We start from the raw sequence: 17,294 nt of genomic DNA, 5'->3' as shown, positions 1-17,294 counted from the left end.
CGGTTTTGTAATAATAAATTGGGATTTCCATAATTCAATACTTCAATTTCTAGTGTAGTTTAGAGATTAAGGCTCAGTTCATGCTAAGTAGACTCCAAAGCAACTTTCAGTGCAACTTTAGAATCAGACTTTAATAAGACTTTGATGTGACTTTGAAATTACTTTTACACTCTGTGGCATTGAAGTTGTGTCAAAGTTGGATCAAAGTACTACAGGAACCTTTTCTAAAGTCGGAGCAACTTCAGCAGTGCTACTTAATACAGCTCTCATTGACTAACATGGGATTTCACATGTCACATGACTTGGGGTCTCACAAGTCGGATCCCAAAGTCGCTGCAGTGTAAACCGAGCCTTAAACTGATTGGTTGTTACAATGATCTGTGCCGGAGCTTTTTTTATGGCACCCAATCTAAATGCAGCCTTTACTGCTGCACAGCCTTAAACTGGCCACAAATTGATTGACTGCTTGTGCTGTTTTTTTCTCTTTCCCAGTTGGATCTCTGCTGTACAGGGACTGCATAAGGCTGATATCAGGTCAAATGTACATACTTACTTATGTAGGTACTTTTTGCCCTGTTAGCTGGGTTGTCCTTAAAGTGGTTGTAAACTTTAAAAAAAAAATCAAAACAACAGACTTGCCTATACTATACAGCCCCGATCCTCTTCTTCTGGTGTCCCCCCACTGGTGCTCCAGGCTCCTCCTCTTCATCGGGTGCCCTCACGGAAACCTGCTTTCCATGGGGGCACCCGTGTGGATTCCTGCTGCTGCGTTCATTGCATCCTGCTGCTATCTGTCCAATGAGGAGAGAGATAGTGGCTGGAGCCGCTGCACTCGTGCACATCTCTGAATCGAATCGGGCTCAGGTAAGATAAAGGGGGGGGGGTCTGGGGGGCTCTGGAGCATAGAGTGTTTTTTCCCTTAATGCATAGAATGCATTAAAGAAAAAAACTTTAAGGCTTTACAACCACTTTAAAAAAAACATACTCACACGCCTAGCGAAGCCAGCCTTGCCTAGTGTAACCTGCCACTCCAATGCTACATGCTGAGTCCTGCCCTGTCATCTCCTCTGCTTACGTCATCAGGGGTCTGGCTGCCTCTCCTGAGTTTTGGTAGCTGGCCCCCCGATTATGCACAGCAAAACATGTGATGTTGCATGGATTGCCCTGCACATGTGCAGTGTGGAACATATTACCCCCGCTGCTCGCAACCACCTGGGATGTATGACATGAGTATTTCAGGAGGTTATGGGCAGCTGGGGCTAGGTCATCCTTGCTTAGGCAAGAAAGTCTGCTTTTCTAAAAAAAATAAAAAAATAAAATAAAAAGTGATTTTGTTACAGGAGAGGGGAAGAAGCAATTCAATGTAAAGAAGGAGGCTAGGTTCACACTTGCGCATCTGTACTTTCAAGTCAAGCCAGAGATGCACTAGGTTTCACCGAAAGAAGAACCTGCACTGTTTGCCAGGTTGTATGGAAGTGTGTTGCTTAGGTTTGAATGGGACCCATAAACTACTGTCACGCATTGTCCTGAGGTGACTGAAACGTGACAAATCACACGTGTGAACCCCCTGTTTTTCCATGTGGGCCCCGTTCACACCTATGCAACTTGCTTCTGAGCGACTTGGAAAAAAAGTGCAGGTTCTTCTTTTGCTCTATTTTTGGACTCTGAAGCCTCGTACACACGATCGGATTGTTGGCCAACAAAACCATGGACTTTTGTCCGAAGGGCGTTAGGCCAAACTTGCATAAACACGGCCACACAATTGTTGGCCAACAATTACAAACGTACTGCGTAATTTTTCAGCTCCCTAGCGCCACCCTTTGGGCACCTTCTGCTAGTTCCATGTCAGTAGAATTTTGGTTAGCGTTGATTCGCACTTTTCATTTTCTTTTCAGTTTCTGAGTGGCCGTTCGTCAACCAGCCATGTTGCGGAATCGAAGGAGATAGCGTGTTATTTATTATTGACCTTGGAGTTATTGCTTTGATATTATTTTTTTGGTTGAATACTGATTAGATTTTTTTGGTTAAGTTCTATTGGCAGATAGCATGTCTAATTGTATTTATTTTCTTTTTTTAATGCACAATAACACAATTGTGTAGATTACTTGGCTATTTGTTTTACTTCAAAATGACAGTTTGGCAGTAGCCAGGTACATTTAAAAAATACAATGTAAAATGGACAAGGGACACCAACACAGTTGTATCTTTGATTTTAAAAACTACTGGATAATGGCATTGTGGTAACCCAAAAAATAAATAAAAAAAGCATAGTAATATTATTCTTGATATCACTAGAAAAAAAAGCCCTTGAAAATGTGTTTGCAATAACTCCATCAGTATCACCAGCATAGCAGCGTCATTATTATCCCATTAAAGAAGAAGAGAATGTGCGCTGAATGAATGAATGAATGAAATACTTGTATAGCGCACAATGCGAACTGAATCGCCTCTAGGCGCTGTGGCGAGCTTTGATCATCTGCTAAAAGAGGAAGGTCTTGAGTTTTTTCCTAAAAGCCAGGTGATTTTCTTCCAGGCGGATGTTGATTGGTAGAGCATTCCATAGCCGAGGCCCTTGGACAGCGAATCTCCGATCACCCTTGGATTTATACCGGGCTTTGGGCACAAGGAGGAGGTTTTTGTTGGCTGATCGAAGACTGCGGTTTGGTGTGTAATGATTTATTTTCTCCATTAGGTATTGCGGAGCTTCTCTATGCACGCATTTGTGGGTGAGGCAAAGGGTCTTGAACGTGATCCGATTTTTTACGGTTAGCCAATGTAAGCTCCTCAGTGAAGGAGAAATGGATTGCCAGGGTTTTTTTCCTGTTATCAGCCTTGCCGCCGTGTTTTGGATCAGTTGTAATCGCGCAAGTTGATATTGTGGTAATCCTATGTAAAGCGAGTTTGCGTAGTCCAGTCGTGAATTAATGATTGTTCCAACTACCACTGCTTTGTCATTCTTTGGGATAAAAGGGATGAGTCTGCGAAGCATGCGCAGCAGATGGTGAGATCGACTGACTACAGATCCTATTTGCGCATCCATTGACATTTGTGCGTCTAAAATAACCCCGAGACTCTTCGCTTTGGTCTTTGGGGAGATAGTCTGCCCAAAGACGGTTGGTGGAGACCGGGAGGTTTTGGTTGCGGGCTTATGATTTGGGTGTAAGATAAGAAGCTCTGTCTTTGATTAGTTCAGCTGGAGGGAGTTGGTGGTCATCCAGTCCTCTATTGATTTGAGGCAGTTTTCAAGTTGTTGTTGGTGATCTTTTTTTCCATTGATCCAGAAATAAAGTTGCGTGTCGTCAGCGTAAGAGTGGAAGCAGAGATCTGAGCATCTGATGATTTGAAGGAGTGGGCGAATGTAAATGTTGAAGAGAACGGGTGACAACGGAGAGCCTTGAGGGACTCCGCAGGTGACTGCCCGAGTTTCGGAGAGGAAGTTTCCTAGTTTCACTGGCTGTGACCGATTTCCTGCGTTTCGAGATTTCATAATTTGCCCCGTCATGAATGTTAATTCTCCATTACGAATGCTAGTTTAGAAGACCAACTGCTTCTGGCTCGTCCTTGCTTCTGAACATGCGTGTTTGTACTTTGGACTTTTGTCCGACGGTCTTGCGTACGCACACTCGGAAAATCCGACAACAGACATTTGTTTGCGGAAAATTTTAAAACATGCTAGCCAACATTTGTCCGTGGAAAATCCGACAACAATTGTCTGATGGAGCATTCACACGGTCGGATTTACTGCCAACAGCCAGTCATCACACATTTCCCATCGGAGGCTATAGATTTCAATGGGAGCTCATAAAAAACACAAGAAAATGGAATGAAAAACGAAAAATTGAAAAAAAAAGCATTAATAAAGGATGCAAATGTAGAGGTAGAAGTGTGAACCCAATGATGACAGAGTTGTATATTTGGAGCTTTTCTGTCTGCCTAGAGTCCAGCTTTAGCTTTGCACAACCTATGTTTGGTTTCTGGATGAAAGACCTGTAATGAAAGAATCTCAGACAAGCTTCGGCTTGTAAACCCAGAAGCTCATTGACAATCCAAGGCCCTAGGACACTGCAGCTGACTGCCGAGGAGAATTTACTACTGTTTATAGAAACCTCAGCAAACTCTCAGTGTAGGAGACTTATGTGCTTTCAGGAGTTTCCTTTTGTATGGCTTTACTTTGACTTAACACATAATTCTCCAAAACAAACAAAACGAATCACAAATTGTGGAAATAATTCTTACTAACACCCACACATCTATAGATCAGACTATGACATTGTGACTTATAATGTACTAAACCTAAATTTATGATCTATATAAAGATAAATGCGAAGAGAAATAAGTGTCAATTGCCCTGTAAATGTGTAGTATTTATAAGCTGCGCTTAGCTCCTTTGATGTATCATGTACAGCCCACCAAGGGACAGATGTTATATTTAATCTATATTTGGATTATGGTCTCTTTAAGGGGGGGTGATTTTGGTGTACAGTTGGTGTACTCATGGGTTTTACCTGTGCAGGGTAAGGGGTTCTGGATAATCCAATCAGAAAGAAGAGGACTAACTTACAGTCCTCTCTGAATTCATCATTTCTCATTTGGAACCCAGAATTAAGGGCTTCAGAGAGATATTTTGGTGGAAAAAAGGGCCAGATCCAGCCTGTCTGATATGGGGGTGCAGTAAATATGTCAGGAGGGCAGAGGATGAGAGGTCAGCGAGGCAGTGTAGAGGGGGTCAGCAGGGTAGAGGATAGGGTTCAGCATTATGTATGGCAGTGTATGCAGTCAGAAGGGCAGAAGACAGGGGTCAGTAGTAGGCAAGACAGAGTTCAAGGGTCAGTATGTGAGGCAACAGTGGGAGGAGCTTAAAGGGGGCGATTAAACAGAATCTGTGCCTAGTCGCTGTATACTTTCCATACATATACCACAGTCATTGTACCCGCAAAATACTCCTACTTACTAAGTCAAAAGTGACAGTCTCACAGATATACAAAAACCTCAAAAAGGAGGATCATTTTGATTTTTTGCACACGAAAAGTGATCATGTTGTCTGAGCCTACCTTAAAGAAGAATTTAATCAAAACCAGCAACTGTTGGGACAATGAACATTTTGGTCAAGACTATGTAATGTACAACACAATGTATAGAATGCAGGAGTCAGAGTAACATACAAAAGAATGTGTAGAGCACAGCAGCAGGACAAGTCTGTCTGTTCACATGAGATCCAAGCCCTTACATCAAGAATCCCCATCAGATTCTCCCTTCTAGTCCTCCCTCTACATCAGTGTCCTCCCCTACATCAGGGTTCCCAGAGTCACCCCCTCTAATATCAAGTGACTTAGAGTCTTCCCCTTACATCAGGGACCCTTGGATTCCTCAGCTTTACTGCAGGGTCCCCACAGCCCCCCTTACATCAGGGTCCCCAGAGTCACCCTTAGATCCCGGTCACCCAGAGTCAGTGAACAAGTGTGTGCAGGGCAAATGACCCCTAAAGGGGAAAAGGGGCTGACTGTGCCCTGCCACACACTGCATACCGGGAGTAATCCAGCTAATCCCCAGAGTACAAATCCCCTGCCACAGGAGGATTTAGCTTTTTAAAATAGACCCCCTGCTGCTCCGATTCTCCCGTATTGATCCCCTCACCGATTCCTCTAGTATGGATCACTCCTGTGCTCATTGTTGTGTTACACTATGGTGTTGATTAACTAAAGGCAAATCCACGTTAAACTACAAGTGCACTCAGATCTTCCCCTCAGACCTTCAGTGACTGCACTTCCAAGTGCACTTGTATTGCAAAGTGGATTTGCCTTTAGTAAATCAACTGCTATGTGATTTATTATCATTTATCTGTGTTCATAACTTGGTTTATCATTGCTGTATGTCTTTAAGCTGTGTTCTTCTGTCTAAGCTGAACTCTCTCTACCACTGTACTTTTGTATACCCCCTCCCCATCCTCCTCTCTGGTACCATTGCTCAATATTCCACCATGCTGTAATCATCTTTCCATGTGGCTAACGACATCAATGTTTTTCTACCTATGAGTATCCTTCATGAAACGGAACATTTGAAAGGCTTCGTTATCTGTCTCCTCAACATGTGAGTTTATTCATCGAGTTAAGCTGTCTGAATTGATGCAAAGGATAAATAGATCACCAGGTTGTATAAGCCCTATATGAAGCTGGAGATAAGCTTATGGCCTTGTAGTTGAGTCAGAACAGTAGAAAAACTGAGTTTCACAGCCTAATTACAAGACTTCGGCATGACAATGGGGCTGGTGGGGGGACGGGAGAACGACGGACGGATGGACTGACCGGGGGGGGGGGGGGGGGGGGTTTAAGTAACAATAAACTAAAAAAAACAAAATTATATTCAAGTATATACTCTTAATTCAAAAAAGTTCCTTCTATTACTCTCAGCCTCCTCCAGATTCATTTTTATTTTTTTATTTTTTCCGCTGTGATCTGACTTACTGTTTTAGGTTGGCTATGTTCCATCCCCATAGTCCCACTTTATGTAGGAACTTAGACACCCTTCAGAGATAGACTAGGACAGTGGCGGCTGGGGCTGTATATTTTGGGGGGACGGCAAACAAGACATCCGTTGCCCCCCCCCCCATAGTATACAGCACCAGCCGCCACTGCCATAGTGGGACTTGGAGATTGAACGTAGCCAACTTAAACAGTAAACAGATCAGAGCAGAAAACAATCTGGAGGAGGCTGAGAGCAATAGAAGGTACTATTTTGAGTTAAGAGTACATACTTGAATAGAAGTTTAGTGCCACTTAAACTTTCAATTGTGTCAGAAAAGTATATTTAGTGTTTGAATAACACTGCACTTGTCCTCTGACACATTCACAGAGAAAGGGCATGCTGGAGCCAAGCCGTGACTCGCACTGTGGAATTATGTGTCATTATTGCTCACTCCACAAACATTTTGAAAAGTAATTACTCACTCCATCTGTTTTAGATGTATACCTGTCACCCAGAATTATTAAGCACTTAGTACTATATGTTTTACTGCTGAGTTGATAAAAAAAAAACAACTGATGCACCCCACAGAGAAAACAAATTGTACTGGGAGAGTATGTTGGTGGTCATTACTGTCCTTTTCTAAAAATGCCAGTTGTCCAGCTGCCATGTTTATCCAACAGGTCCACTTTTTGTTAGAGCCACTGACCTGGAATGGGTATACAGATTTTGACTTCCCCATCCCTATCATACCAATGGGATGCAGCCACTGCACAGACACAGGTGTTGCTCCCAATTTGAATCTGTGAGGTGCGGGTGCACGGCCCAAACACACACAGTATTCAGATGTTACAATTTCGAAAAAAAAATTTCCCTGAATGCAGATAATGCATTAGGCTACAAGATCTTTTAGGCCGCGTACACACGGGCGGACTGTTTGCCCAACTTTGTTCGTCAAACAGTACGACAAACAGTCCACTTAAAATTTGCATGAACGGACTTTACCACACACGATGAACGAACAGTCCGCTGAAAGCGTGCGCGATGACGTGAACGGCACGTACGACGGGACTAGAAAAACGACGTCCTATACACTGCAATGCAACCTTCGCCGTGTAAATTCTTTCTGAGCATGCGCGAGACTTAGTTTGTCGAACAAGCCTACACACGAGCGGACTGTCCGCTCAAACCAAGTTTCAGCGGACTGTCTTACGGGAATTCCGAAAAACTTTGTTCGTCAGACTGTCCGCTGAAACTGTCCGCTGAAGCCCACACACGAGCGGACTGTCCGCTGAAACACTGTTCAGCGGACAAAGTTGGGCGAACAGTCCGCCCGTGTGTACGCGGCCTTAGCTTTACAAGCATTTTAATCGCATGCCCATGCACAGCCCAGTGTACAATTTTGGCAGCTACCGTATTGGAACCTGGAAGAGGACCGGCCAAAGTGTCCCTGGTGTATAGTTCTGCTTTAAAGCGGAACTAAATCCTCCTTTCCTTTACAACCAAGGAAACTGCCATTTTAGCCTCTGTTTGATTTGTCACTAATGCAAAGCCCATCTAATCTATTAGTCCACCAAACATAATCCTCTTTACCAATTGACAATGGTGCTGTCCAACTGTAGCTTTGTTACTTCTGTATAGATGCAGTCCAGGAATGAATGTAGCCACCGTAAGACGTGAGGTACATTTTTGATCACCAGGTGAAAATAAAGGAATAAAAGCCTGAAAAATAAGACTAATGCAGCCACCACATCCAATGATTGGTAAGTTACACTATATTACATTTTTCAAGATCAAAACCTTGCCCCATCAGTCATCTAAAATGTAGATACTGTGTAGTACCTCCAAGTGCCAATGGTAATCTTTAAAGTATCCCTGTTGAGTCCTCTTGTATCCTTGGTCCATATTCTACATAGGACCTCAACTTCTACACTTTGTTAACATAAAGCCCTTCCTCATCAATTAATTAAAGTTTAGATACTCTTTTCTACCTCCAACTACCATATTAATCTTCAAATTGTCTCTGTGGCGCCATCTTGTATACTAGGCCCAGGCTGTATTTGGGGCCTTGACTTCTGCTACAGTCAAGATCAATCATTGCCCCATCAATTGTCTGCAGTGCAGACACTTTCTTAGACTTCCAAGTATCAGTATTAGTCTTCACAGTGTCCCTGTGAAACCCAGTTGTATTCTAGGCCTAGGGGAGTTCTTGACTTCTGCCGTAACCAAGCTGAAACTGTAACAGAATAGATAATCGGCCAAATGATCAGTCAGAGAGTAACTTTAACCTTACTAAACAGGTCCGAAATTAGAATCAATAATGCAAAACAGGGTCCGAATGGCAAACAGCAGGCATACAATAAAGAGTAGTAGGAAACAGATTATGAAATCTACACAAACAAGGACTCATTACAGCAACATCTCTATGGCTCAATCATGGTAACACGTTGCTGCATAGCATAGACTTTATAGGACCTTTTAACAACAGACAGGCTAACTTGAGAATCTCTGCATTACTAAAACACAACACAGGCCCTTGCATTGTCCTAAACAGCTTCTTTCACAAGGAAATTCAGGATAGCTTTGATAACACAGGTAAACAGCTGGAGGACAAAAAAATAAATAAAAAGGACAAAGCACCACTCTACTGCAACTGTAGTATTCTGGTAGCAACCAGGAGGTGTTCCCCACAATGTTGTTTTTTTTTTTGAGAAGCCGCATGGTATTAGGACCCTGATTGACTGCCTACACGCTAGGTCCTGATACTGGAGGGCCTCCTACTTGGCAGCAGGTAAATTTCTTAACTACCTCTGCCTCATCAGGTGTGGCCTAACTGAGCTGCTGAGGGTGGGAAAGAGAGAAACGTATCTTCTCTGGACCAGGAAGTCAGTGTGTTGTGAGAAAAGGACATGAAGGGGTCTGTATCTCAGAAGAGTAAGTAAATTAGCCTACACCATGTACTCTTAAATGCCAGAGTCTCTACTGTCCTCAAAGTTGAAAGAGGGTAGAAGTTAGTGTAGAGAGTAAGCAGGGATTAAGGGATTAATCTGTGCTTAGATTTCTAGGGTCTTTACAGGGACAAAAGGATCAACTTGAATACTAACACAGTTACGCACAGGCACTACAATGTTCTGCAATTCAGGACTGTTATAACCATTGTAAGCCAGTTCAGGTTCACTGCGCAGAGGCCACGAAAGTGACTACAGTGAGTTAATGATATAGCTAGAAATAGGGTTTTCACACATGATGCCTTTTACTACACTGTTTGCATAAGTCTCATAATGTTAATCAATCATTGGGCTTAGATTATGCTAACTGTGCCACTGGCGATCATGGAGGAGCAAAGGGAGGGGCTTTTCATTCTAACTCCTGAGAGCTATTTACAAGATAAAACCTACGCACCATGCCTACGTACTGACAATATCATTAGAAACCAGTCTTTCAGCCAACTGCTATGAAATGAAGGAAAGATCATTTTATTTTCATACTAGCTCCATCACAAGGTCCCGAGCTTCAGTGACCATCCTAATTTAATGAACTCTTCAAAACAAACTCCTATGGCTTTGGTGCTTGGCGCTATAGAGAGCCATGCATGGGATAATATTGCGCTTTTCTCCGTTCCTTGCCTTGCTAAATTGAATTTCCCCTTTTCCTTGGCTTCATACTGACTTAACAGCATTATAATAGTCTTAGTCATGGGCAGCTTTATTTTGTAAGTCTGGGCCATTAACCAGCTGCTGCAGATAAAATAGTGTGTCATATTATACAGCCATTAATGTCAAATGTGATTACACAGCCAAGATGGGAAGAGGATAGAGATGGAGCCTAATGTAGGCTTCTGAAGAACAAGGCCTGAGTTCATTACCAACGCCGCATGATTCAACATATCTATATTGGTTTTGCCACTGTAGCACTTAAACAGAGAAGCGATTTGTATCATCAGAATCCCCATGAAATCAAATAGTCCAATAATGGAGTTTTTAACCCATCTCTAGCCAAGGGGAACAGCAAACCATTGCAAAGAACAAAGACAGGGTCCTTGCAGAAATGAGTAACATTTATCTTGTAGCATCCCATTATTGCTTATGAAGATGCTGAGATTACATTTTTGGCTTTACGTGCTTTAAAAAGCAAAGCTGATACATGTGAGACACGTCTACACCCTGGAAAATGTCCAAGTAAGTGAACTCTTTTGAAATGGGCACCAGTAGGCTTCTACCTTGATGCAGTCAATAGTTCCTGCAGTCACCAAATACCAGTGTCCAGGGAATGACAGATATGTGCATCAGGAGTAGTAATGTTGACTAATGTGGATTGTTTTTCTGTTTTATTTTGCACTATGACTTCTCAAACAGGGTGACCTTCCCCAGGCTTGGCTCTTGATCATTGATCATCTCATAACAGTTTGTAACCCAGTATATACTATAAATATAATATTAGCAGAGCATGCAATTATTTAAAGCAGAACTAGACCCCCAGAAATACATCCCTCAACAGCCACTGACATCTCCCCAGCTATTTCTGGGTGCTGGGTATTCAGCCTTTTGATTAGCCAATGGGAAAATGATGGACATTCAATTGTAAGTTCCTCTGGGGACACGATTTAATGTCAGAGGAACAATTAATTCTGCAATATGTTGTTGCTATATCAATATGGGAGATAAATTCTCTTAAAAGGAGATGTCCAGCCAAAGCTTGTTTGGCTAGGCTTCTCCTATGTATCACAGGAGTGCAATTCTTTTTGCACTCATGTGACCTTTTTTCAGCAGAAAGGGGACTGAAGTCCGCTCTCTGCTGAGGTCACGGATATCAGTCCAGGCACCGTGTCATCACGACAGTAGCAGTCTGGACCTGCCAGGTGCCTGGCCTGTCTAAGCCTCTGAGCGAGCTGCTGAGAGGCTGAGACGGTTGTTCCCCGCCCCTCCATAGCTCAGCGCTCCAATGAGTGCAAAGGGAGAGGAGCAGAGAGCTGTGGCTGACGGTCTGTAGCTCTCTGCTCACGGAGCTCTGAAAACCGAGCAATCAATGGTGTTCGATAACTCGGTTTTTAGTGCAGAGGTCTTGGGGGACAAATGCAGCTTTGGACCCATGCTGCATCCACCGAGGTAAGTATGAATGGGAAAAAAATGCCATACTTCTCTTTTAAGCCTATTTCACACGGGCTTCAACTTGTATAAGAGCAGTGTGAACAGCAAGCTATGACAAGGCATTTGCAGAGCTTTCAGTGAGTTTTGTTGAAGCTTTTAAAGTACCATTCAGTTCCAGTTTGTAAATGTTGAATGCAGATCCTAATGGGAGTGTTGATTGCCACTTTAAGCAAACTGCTAGCAGGCTGCCACAGACTTCCAATAAGCTTCAAGAAGTGCTGATGCCTGCTAGCAGCTTGCTTAAAGTGGCAGCAAGCACTCCCATTAGGATCTGCGTTCAACATTTACAAACTGAAGCTAAATGATACTTTAATCGCTTTAACAAAGCTTTCTGAAAGCTCTGCAAATGCTTTATCAAAGCTTCCTGTTAAACAGACTAAAAGGTGCTCAAAAAGCAAAATAAATTAAAGTAAGTAAATAAATATAAGCCTTACTTTGTATGCAGTTAAAATCAGCTGTAATATGTTTCTGGAGTCTTCTTGCAGCAGTCCAACTGTGGCTCCAGGTATGAGTTTGGTGAAATTCTACAATAAATAATGAACACAAATGCGTTAAAACCGTAGCCCACAGGAGCGCATGCCATGCCTTCTAGAAAAATTTTGCCCAAATGTAGAAAGAATACGATTAGAGCTTTTTCCACTGAGATTATTATAAGCATGCACTTCTACAGCCCATAGAATGTTTCCTGTGTGACGGAAATGAGTTCTTATATTGTGCTGAGGTGGCGATTTTTCCTCCATGAAAACGCACATAAGGTTGTTGTGAAAGAACATCTACATAAATTTTTTATAGTGTAGCTACCACTTAAAATGAACTGCAGGCAGATATATAAAAATGTTTTCCACTCACAAAGAATCGTTGAAAAAAGAAATGAAAAATTATATTATATATATATATATTTTATACACACACACACACACACATATACACATATATTGTACATAGACACTATATTACCAAAAGTATTGGAACGCCTGCCTTAACACGCACATGAATTTTGATGGCATCCCATTCTTAGTCCATAAGGTTCAATATTGAGTTGGCCCACCCTTTGAAGCTATAACAGCTTCAATTCTTCTGAGAAGGCTCAAAAGTGCATTTCTGAGGTCAGTGCACAAACCAAGGTCCATAAAGACATGGATGAGTGACTTTGGGGTGGAGGAACTTGACTGGTCTGTACAGAATCCTGACCTCAACCTGATAGAACATCTTTGGGATGAATTAGAGCAGAGACTGCCGGCCAGGCCTTCTCATCCAGATCACTGCCTGATCTCACAAATGTGCTTCTGGAAGAATGGTCAAACATTCCCATAGACTGGGGTGCCCAACCTTTTGAAGAGTGAGGGCCACTTAAGTGACTTGGTAACCGGTCGAAGGCCACAGTGAAATTAAACAGTTTTCGAATGTAAATTCTTATTTTATTTTGAATAGCATAATGAAGATCTTAAACAACAAATAAAATCATCACTTTGTGTGTGCCCAATACCCATTGGATGTTTACCCACTTTTTACTCACAATCACAAAAAAAAAAGAGTGGGTGACACTAGTGTGAAAACAGACTTTGTTTACTTTTTTACAAGGGACTATATGTCATGTTTTATTTCAGTTGTTCCTAAGCAGAGACACTGTTCGAGTTGACAGTCCATTAGACTTGTTCTAATTTTCTATTTTGCATGCTTCATTCTTGAAAAAAGTTGTTCACAAAGGTAAGTTCTTCCAAAACAGGGAGCGTTTCTTCTTAAATTTGGAAAGTTGTCCTTCGACAAATACTTCTGGTAAAAATTCAGGATGGGTAGTTCAGAGTGTTTGATTTTAAGTTCATCATTAGCCTGAAGTTCAATTAGTTCCATCTGAAGAGCTTCCAGAGAAGCGGTCACATCTGCAGTAGAAGGAGAAGGTGTTGCTCACCAGTATCATGCTCTTCTCCTTGAAACCTGTTCTGGAAGTTGGAATTTTCTCTGCAGCTGACTTATTGCAACAGCATAACCAGGTGCATACTCTACGACCTGTAGTTGTGCCATGGTTTTGAAACTAGGGAGATTTTGACTCTCCAGTTGATTTTTGAACAGTTCCAATTTCATTAGAAAAGCCTTGACGTGGTTAATTAATAGTGTGAACTAATTGATTTTTTGATTGAAGCTTTATGTTAAGTTTGTTCGAATGAGATGAGATGTCTGTAAGAACAGCAAAGTCAGCCATCCATTTGGTATTGTTAAACTCGGTTACTGGTTTGCCCTTTTCTGTCATGAACTCCTGGATGCCATCTTTCAATTCAAAAACCCGTTGCAGCACTTTTGCATGGCTCAACCATCACACATCACAAATGTAGACATCACTTGGGACCTTTATCATATTCAGTTTCAAGAAAATGTTGGAATTGCTGGCGATTTAAACCCCTCGCCCGGATGAAGTTCACAATCTCAGTGACAAATTTCATTACATTGTCAAATCCTAGGGATTTTGCACACAGATTTTCTTGATGAATAATGCAGTGGTAAGAGATGAACGTTGGAGAATTTGATTCTTCTCTTAAAAGTGCCACAAATCCAGAATTCTTGCTAATTATACTCGGGGCTCAGTCTGTCACCACTCCTACAAGATCTTGGATACTAAGTTGATATTGTTGGAGGATAGCTTTTGTTGCAAATATTGACTCCCCTCATAGTCTCATTCAGTGGACACAGTGCTAAAAGTTCTTCCAATACTTCTAAATTGTCGTTCACTCCACGAATGAAAATAGCTAGCTGAGCAGTGTCTAGTAAAGTGGAAGTAAACCCATCAATTTAAACAGTTAAAAAAAAGGCATGCCAGGAATGCTAACTGCACATTGGCTGTGCTCTCAGCCAAACTATCAAACCATCCAATGGCTGGTGTCATAACGAATCACATGTGCAGCACCGTTGAAGATTAAACAGAGGCAAAGATGGCAGCTTCCTTGGCTGAAAACGATAGGGGAGTTTACTTCCACTTTAAGTCAGTGCTTTCATCCAGGGCTAAAGAAAAACATAAGAACCTTTTCATTTTCTTCACCAAGGTTTCTTCTACATTTTCAGCCAATTCCTTTACACTTTGAATGACTGTCTGCCTAGATAGGCTTATTTTTTGAAGGCATCAATCTTCTTTGGGCACACGCATTCCACAGCTGCTAAAATACACTCTTTTGCAAATTCTCTGTCCGAAAAAGACTGTTTTTTTCACAATAATTTCAGCAATTGCAAAACTTGCTTTTACTACGCTGTCGGCATCCTCTGACACTCTTAAATACAGACTGTTGTGATTTCAGTGACTTCTTATGTAATTTTATCTTGTCTGTTCGCAATAGGCCCTGAAGAGATTGGAAAGTCTTTGCGTGCTTGGTTTCATAATGTCTTCTAAAATTATATTCCTTCACAATCGCAACCGTTTCCTTGCATATTAGACAGAGAGAGGCTTGGAATCATTTTCCACAAAGAAGTATAGATCTATAAACTTTTCACCGAAATTCTAAGACACTTCACCATGACTTTGTTTCTTTGTTGTTTTGGAAACATTCGCCATCATTGAGCTGAATGACAGACCTTGAATACAGGTCAGGGGTAGGTAAGAGATGGCGACCTACCTGAACAACATGAAAGAGATCAAATATCACTGGGGTTCAGCGCCCTTTAATTTTTTTATTTATTTTTAAAGAAATTCACTAGCAAGGCTTGGCCCTAACTAAAATAGTAAGGAAAACTTACAAAGATGTCACTGTAAAAATATAAACTTAGCCTAGAGCAGTGGACAGTGTCAATAGGGCAGTGGATAGTGTCTGACATTTTCTTATAAGGATAAGTTCATCTTTGTACAAAAAATAATAAATGCGCCTCTTTTCGCAGGAAAAAAAAAATGTGCACCAGCGATCAGGAGATCACTGATGCCATGCAGGCCTCCTGGATACTAACAGTGTATCTGTGTGCCCGTACACCCCATACGGGTAAGCCGATACTCGCTGACAGGAAAACTCAATGAACTAAAACAGCCCGTCGTGACATGACACGCAAAACAAGCAATTGCTTGGGGCCCCGAGCTAGCCTGGGGCCCCAGCCGCCGCTTCCTATAAGCTGCAGCTTGTAGCATGGCCAAGCTTCTCTTCCTTCCTCCTGCAGTCCACGCGGTACAGGAGATTCAGTTTCCTGTTCCCGGCCGGACTGACAGGAAGTGCACACACTGAGTGCTCACTTCCTTTCAGTCCGGCCAGTCGGGAACAGAAAACAGAATCTTCTGCCGCGTGGTACACGGTAGGGAGGGGGGCGAAAAAGAACACGGGGGGGAGGAGTAGTAAGGGGGGAGGCAGTCATCAAGAGCCATTTAGTAATAAAAATATGGTAGCTTGCCAACCATAATAAAAACAATTACCATAGCTCTCTTTCCATTTTCTTTCTTTACCATCCCATTTCCATCTTATTGCTTCTTTTTTGAATCAGGTAATATTTATTAAAGCTTTTTGCAAAAATGTACAAAGCAGAGAAAATACTCTACAGTACACTTTACTGTAGAGTCTTTTCTCTGCTTTGTACATTTTTGGTAATTGTATCGCTATGCTGTGATTCCTGTAGGCTTTGCGTGCGTGCGGGGGGGGGGGGGGGGGGGGGTTCTATGTCCATTTTGCTTGGGGCCCCCAAATTCCTTCAAATGGCCCTGACTCCACCAGGGGCGGATCCAGAGTCTAGTCTCGGGAGGGGCACTTCTATAAAATATGTTTTTTTGGGGGCAATTTATATGGGAGATGGCTGGTATTGGCACTTCAATTATTATGGCACCATGGCTGTTATGGTGTCAGGATGATTGAAGCGCATAATTTCTATTAATACATTGTAATATAAAATTAAATGGTTCAACTCACCATAATGCAGAATCAACGGGAGCCCTGAGGGTGTCTTTCGCCATGTCGCCTGCCACCAAACGCGGATTGTCACTTGCCACGTCACCTGTCACCAAATGCGGATTGTTACTTGCCACGTAGCCTGCCACACATTGCGGATTGTCACTTGCCACGTAGCCTGCCACACATTGCGGATTGCCACTTGCCACGTCACCTGCCACACATTGCGGATTGTCACTTGCCACGTCGCCTGCCACACATTGCTGATTGTCACTTGCCACGTCGCCTGCCACACATTGCTGATTGTCACTTGCCACGTCGCCTGCCACACATTGCGGATTGCCACTTGCCACGTAGTCTGCCACACATTGCGGATTGTCACTTGCCACGTCACCTGCCACACATTGCTGATTGTCACTTGCCACGTCGCCTGCCACACATTGCGGATTGCCACTTGCCACGTCACCTGCCACACATTGCGGATTGGCACTTGCCATGTCACCTGCCACACACTGCTGATTGTCACTTGCCACGTAGCCTGCCACACATTGCGGATTGTCACTTGCCACGTCACCTGCCACACATTGCGGATTGTCACTTGCCACATCACCTGCCAAACATTGCTGATTGTCACTTGCCACATAGCCTGCCACACATTGCGGATTGTCACCTACTGTGTCACTTTTCTGCTAAGGTGTTCTTTTGTTGAGTCCAGAGTGAAGATAGGCAGCAGAGAGATGATGTAATCTCTCTGCTGCACACAGCTTCCCGCACAGTGAGGGCGGAACTGGAGGGATGCAGGGCAGTGAGAGATGATGTCATCTCCCTGCTCCCCTGCCCGCTG

The 17,294-nt window shown here is 42.8% G+C and overlaps 1 protein-coding gene across 1 annotated transcript in view; it reads right to left on the bottom strand.

Moving 5' to 3' along the window:
- Positions 1 to 17,294, bottom strand: part of ITGB6 (integrin subunit beta 6) — a 219,059-nt gene that overhangs the window by 56,921 nt on the left and 144,844 nt on the right. The window contains exon 9 of the mRNA XM_077447603.1: positions 12,041 to 12,130. Within this exon, the coding sequence (XP_077303729.1) occupies positions 12,041 to 12,130 (90 nt within the window). The remainder of the gene's footprint in view (positions 1 to 12,040; positions 12,131 to 17,294) is intronic.

This window comes from Lithobates pipiens, unplaced genomic scaffold (assembly GCF_037356315.1).
Source record: "Lithobates pipiens isolate NorthernLeopardFrog02 unplaced genomic scaffold, aLitPip1_a1.2 Scaffold_22, whole genome shotgun sequence".
Classification (NCBI taxonomy): domain Eukaryota; kingdom Metazoa; phylum Chordata; class Amphibia; order Anura; family Ranidae; genus Lithobates; species Lithobates pipiens.
This window is presented reverse-complemented; position numbering and strand designations above follow the sequence as displayed.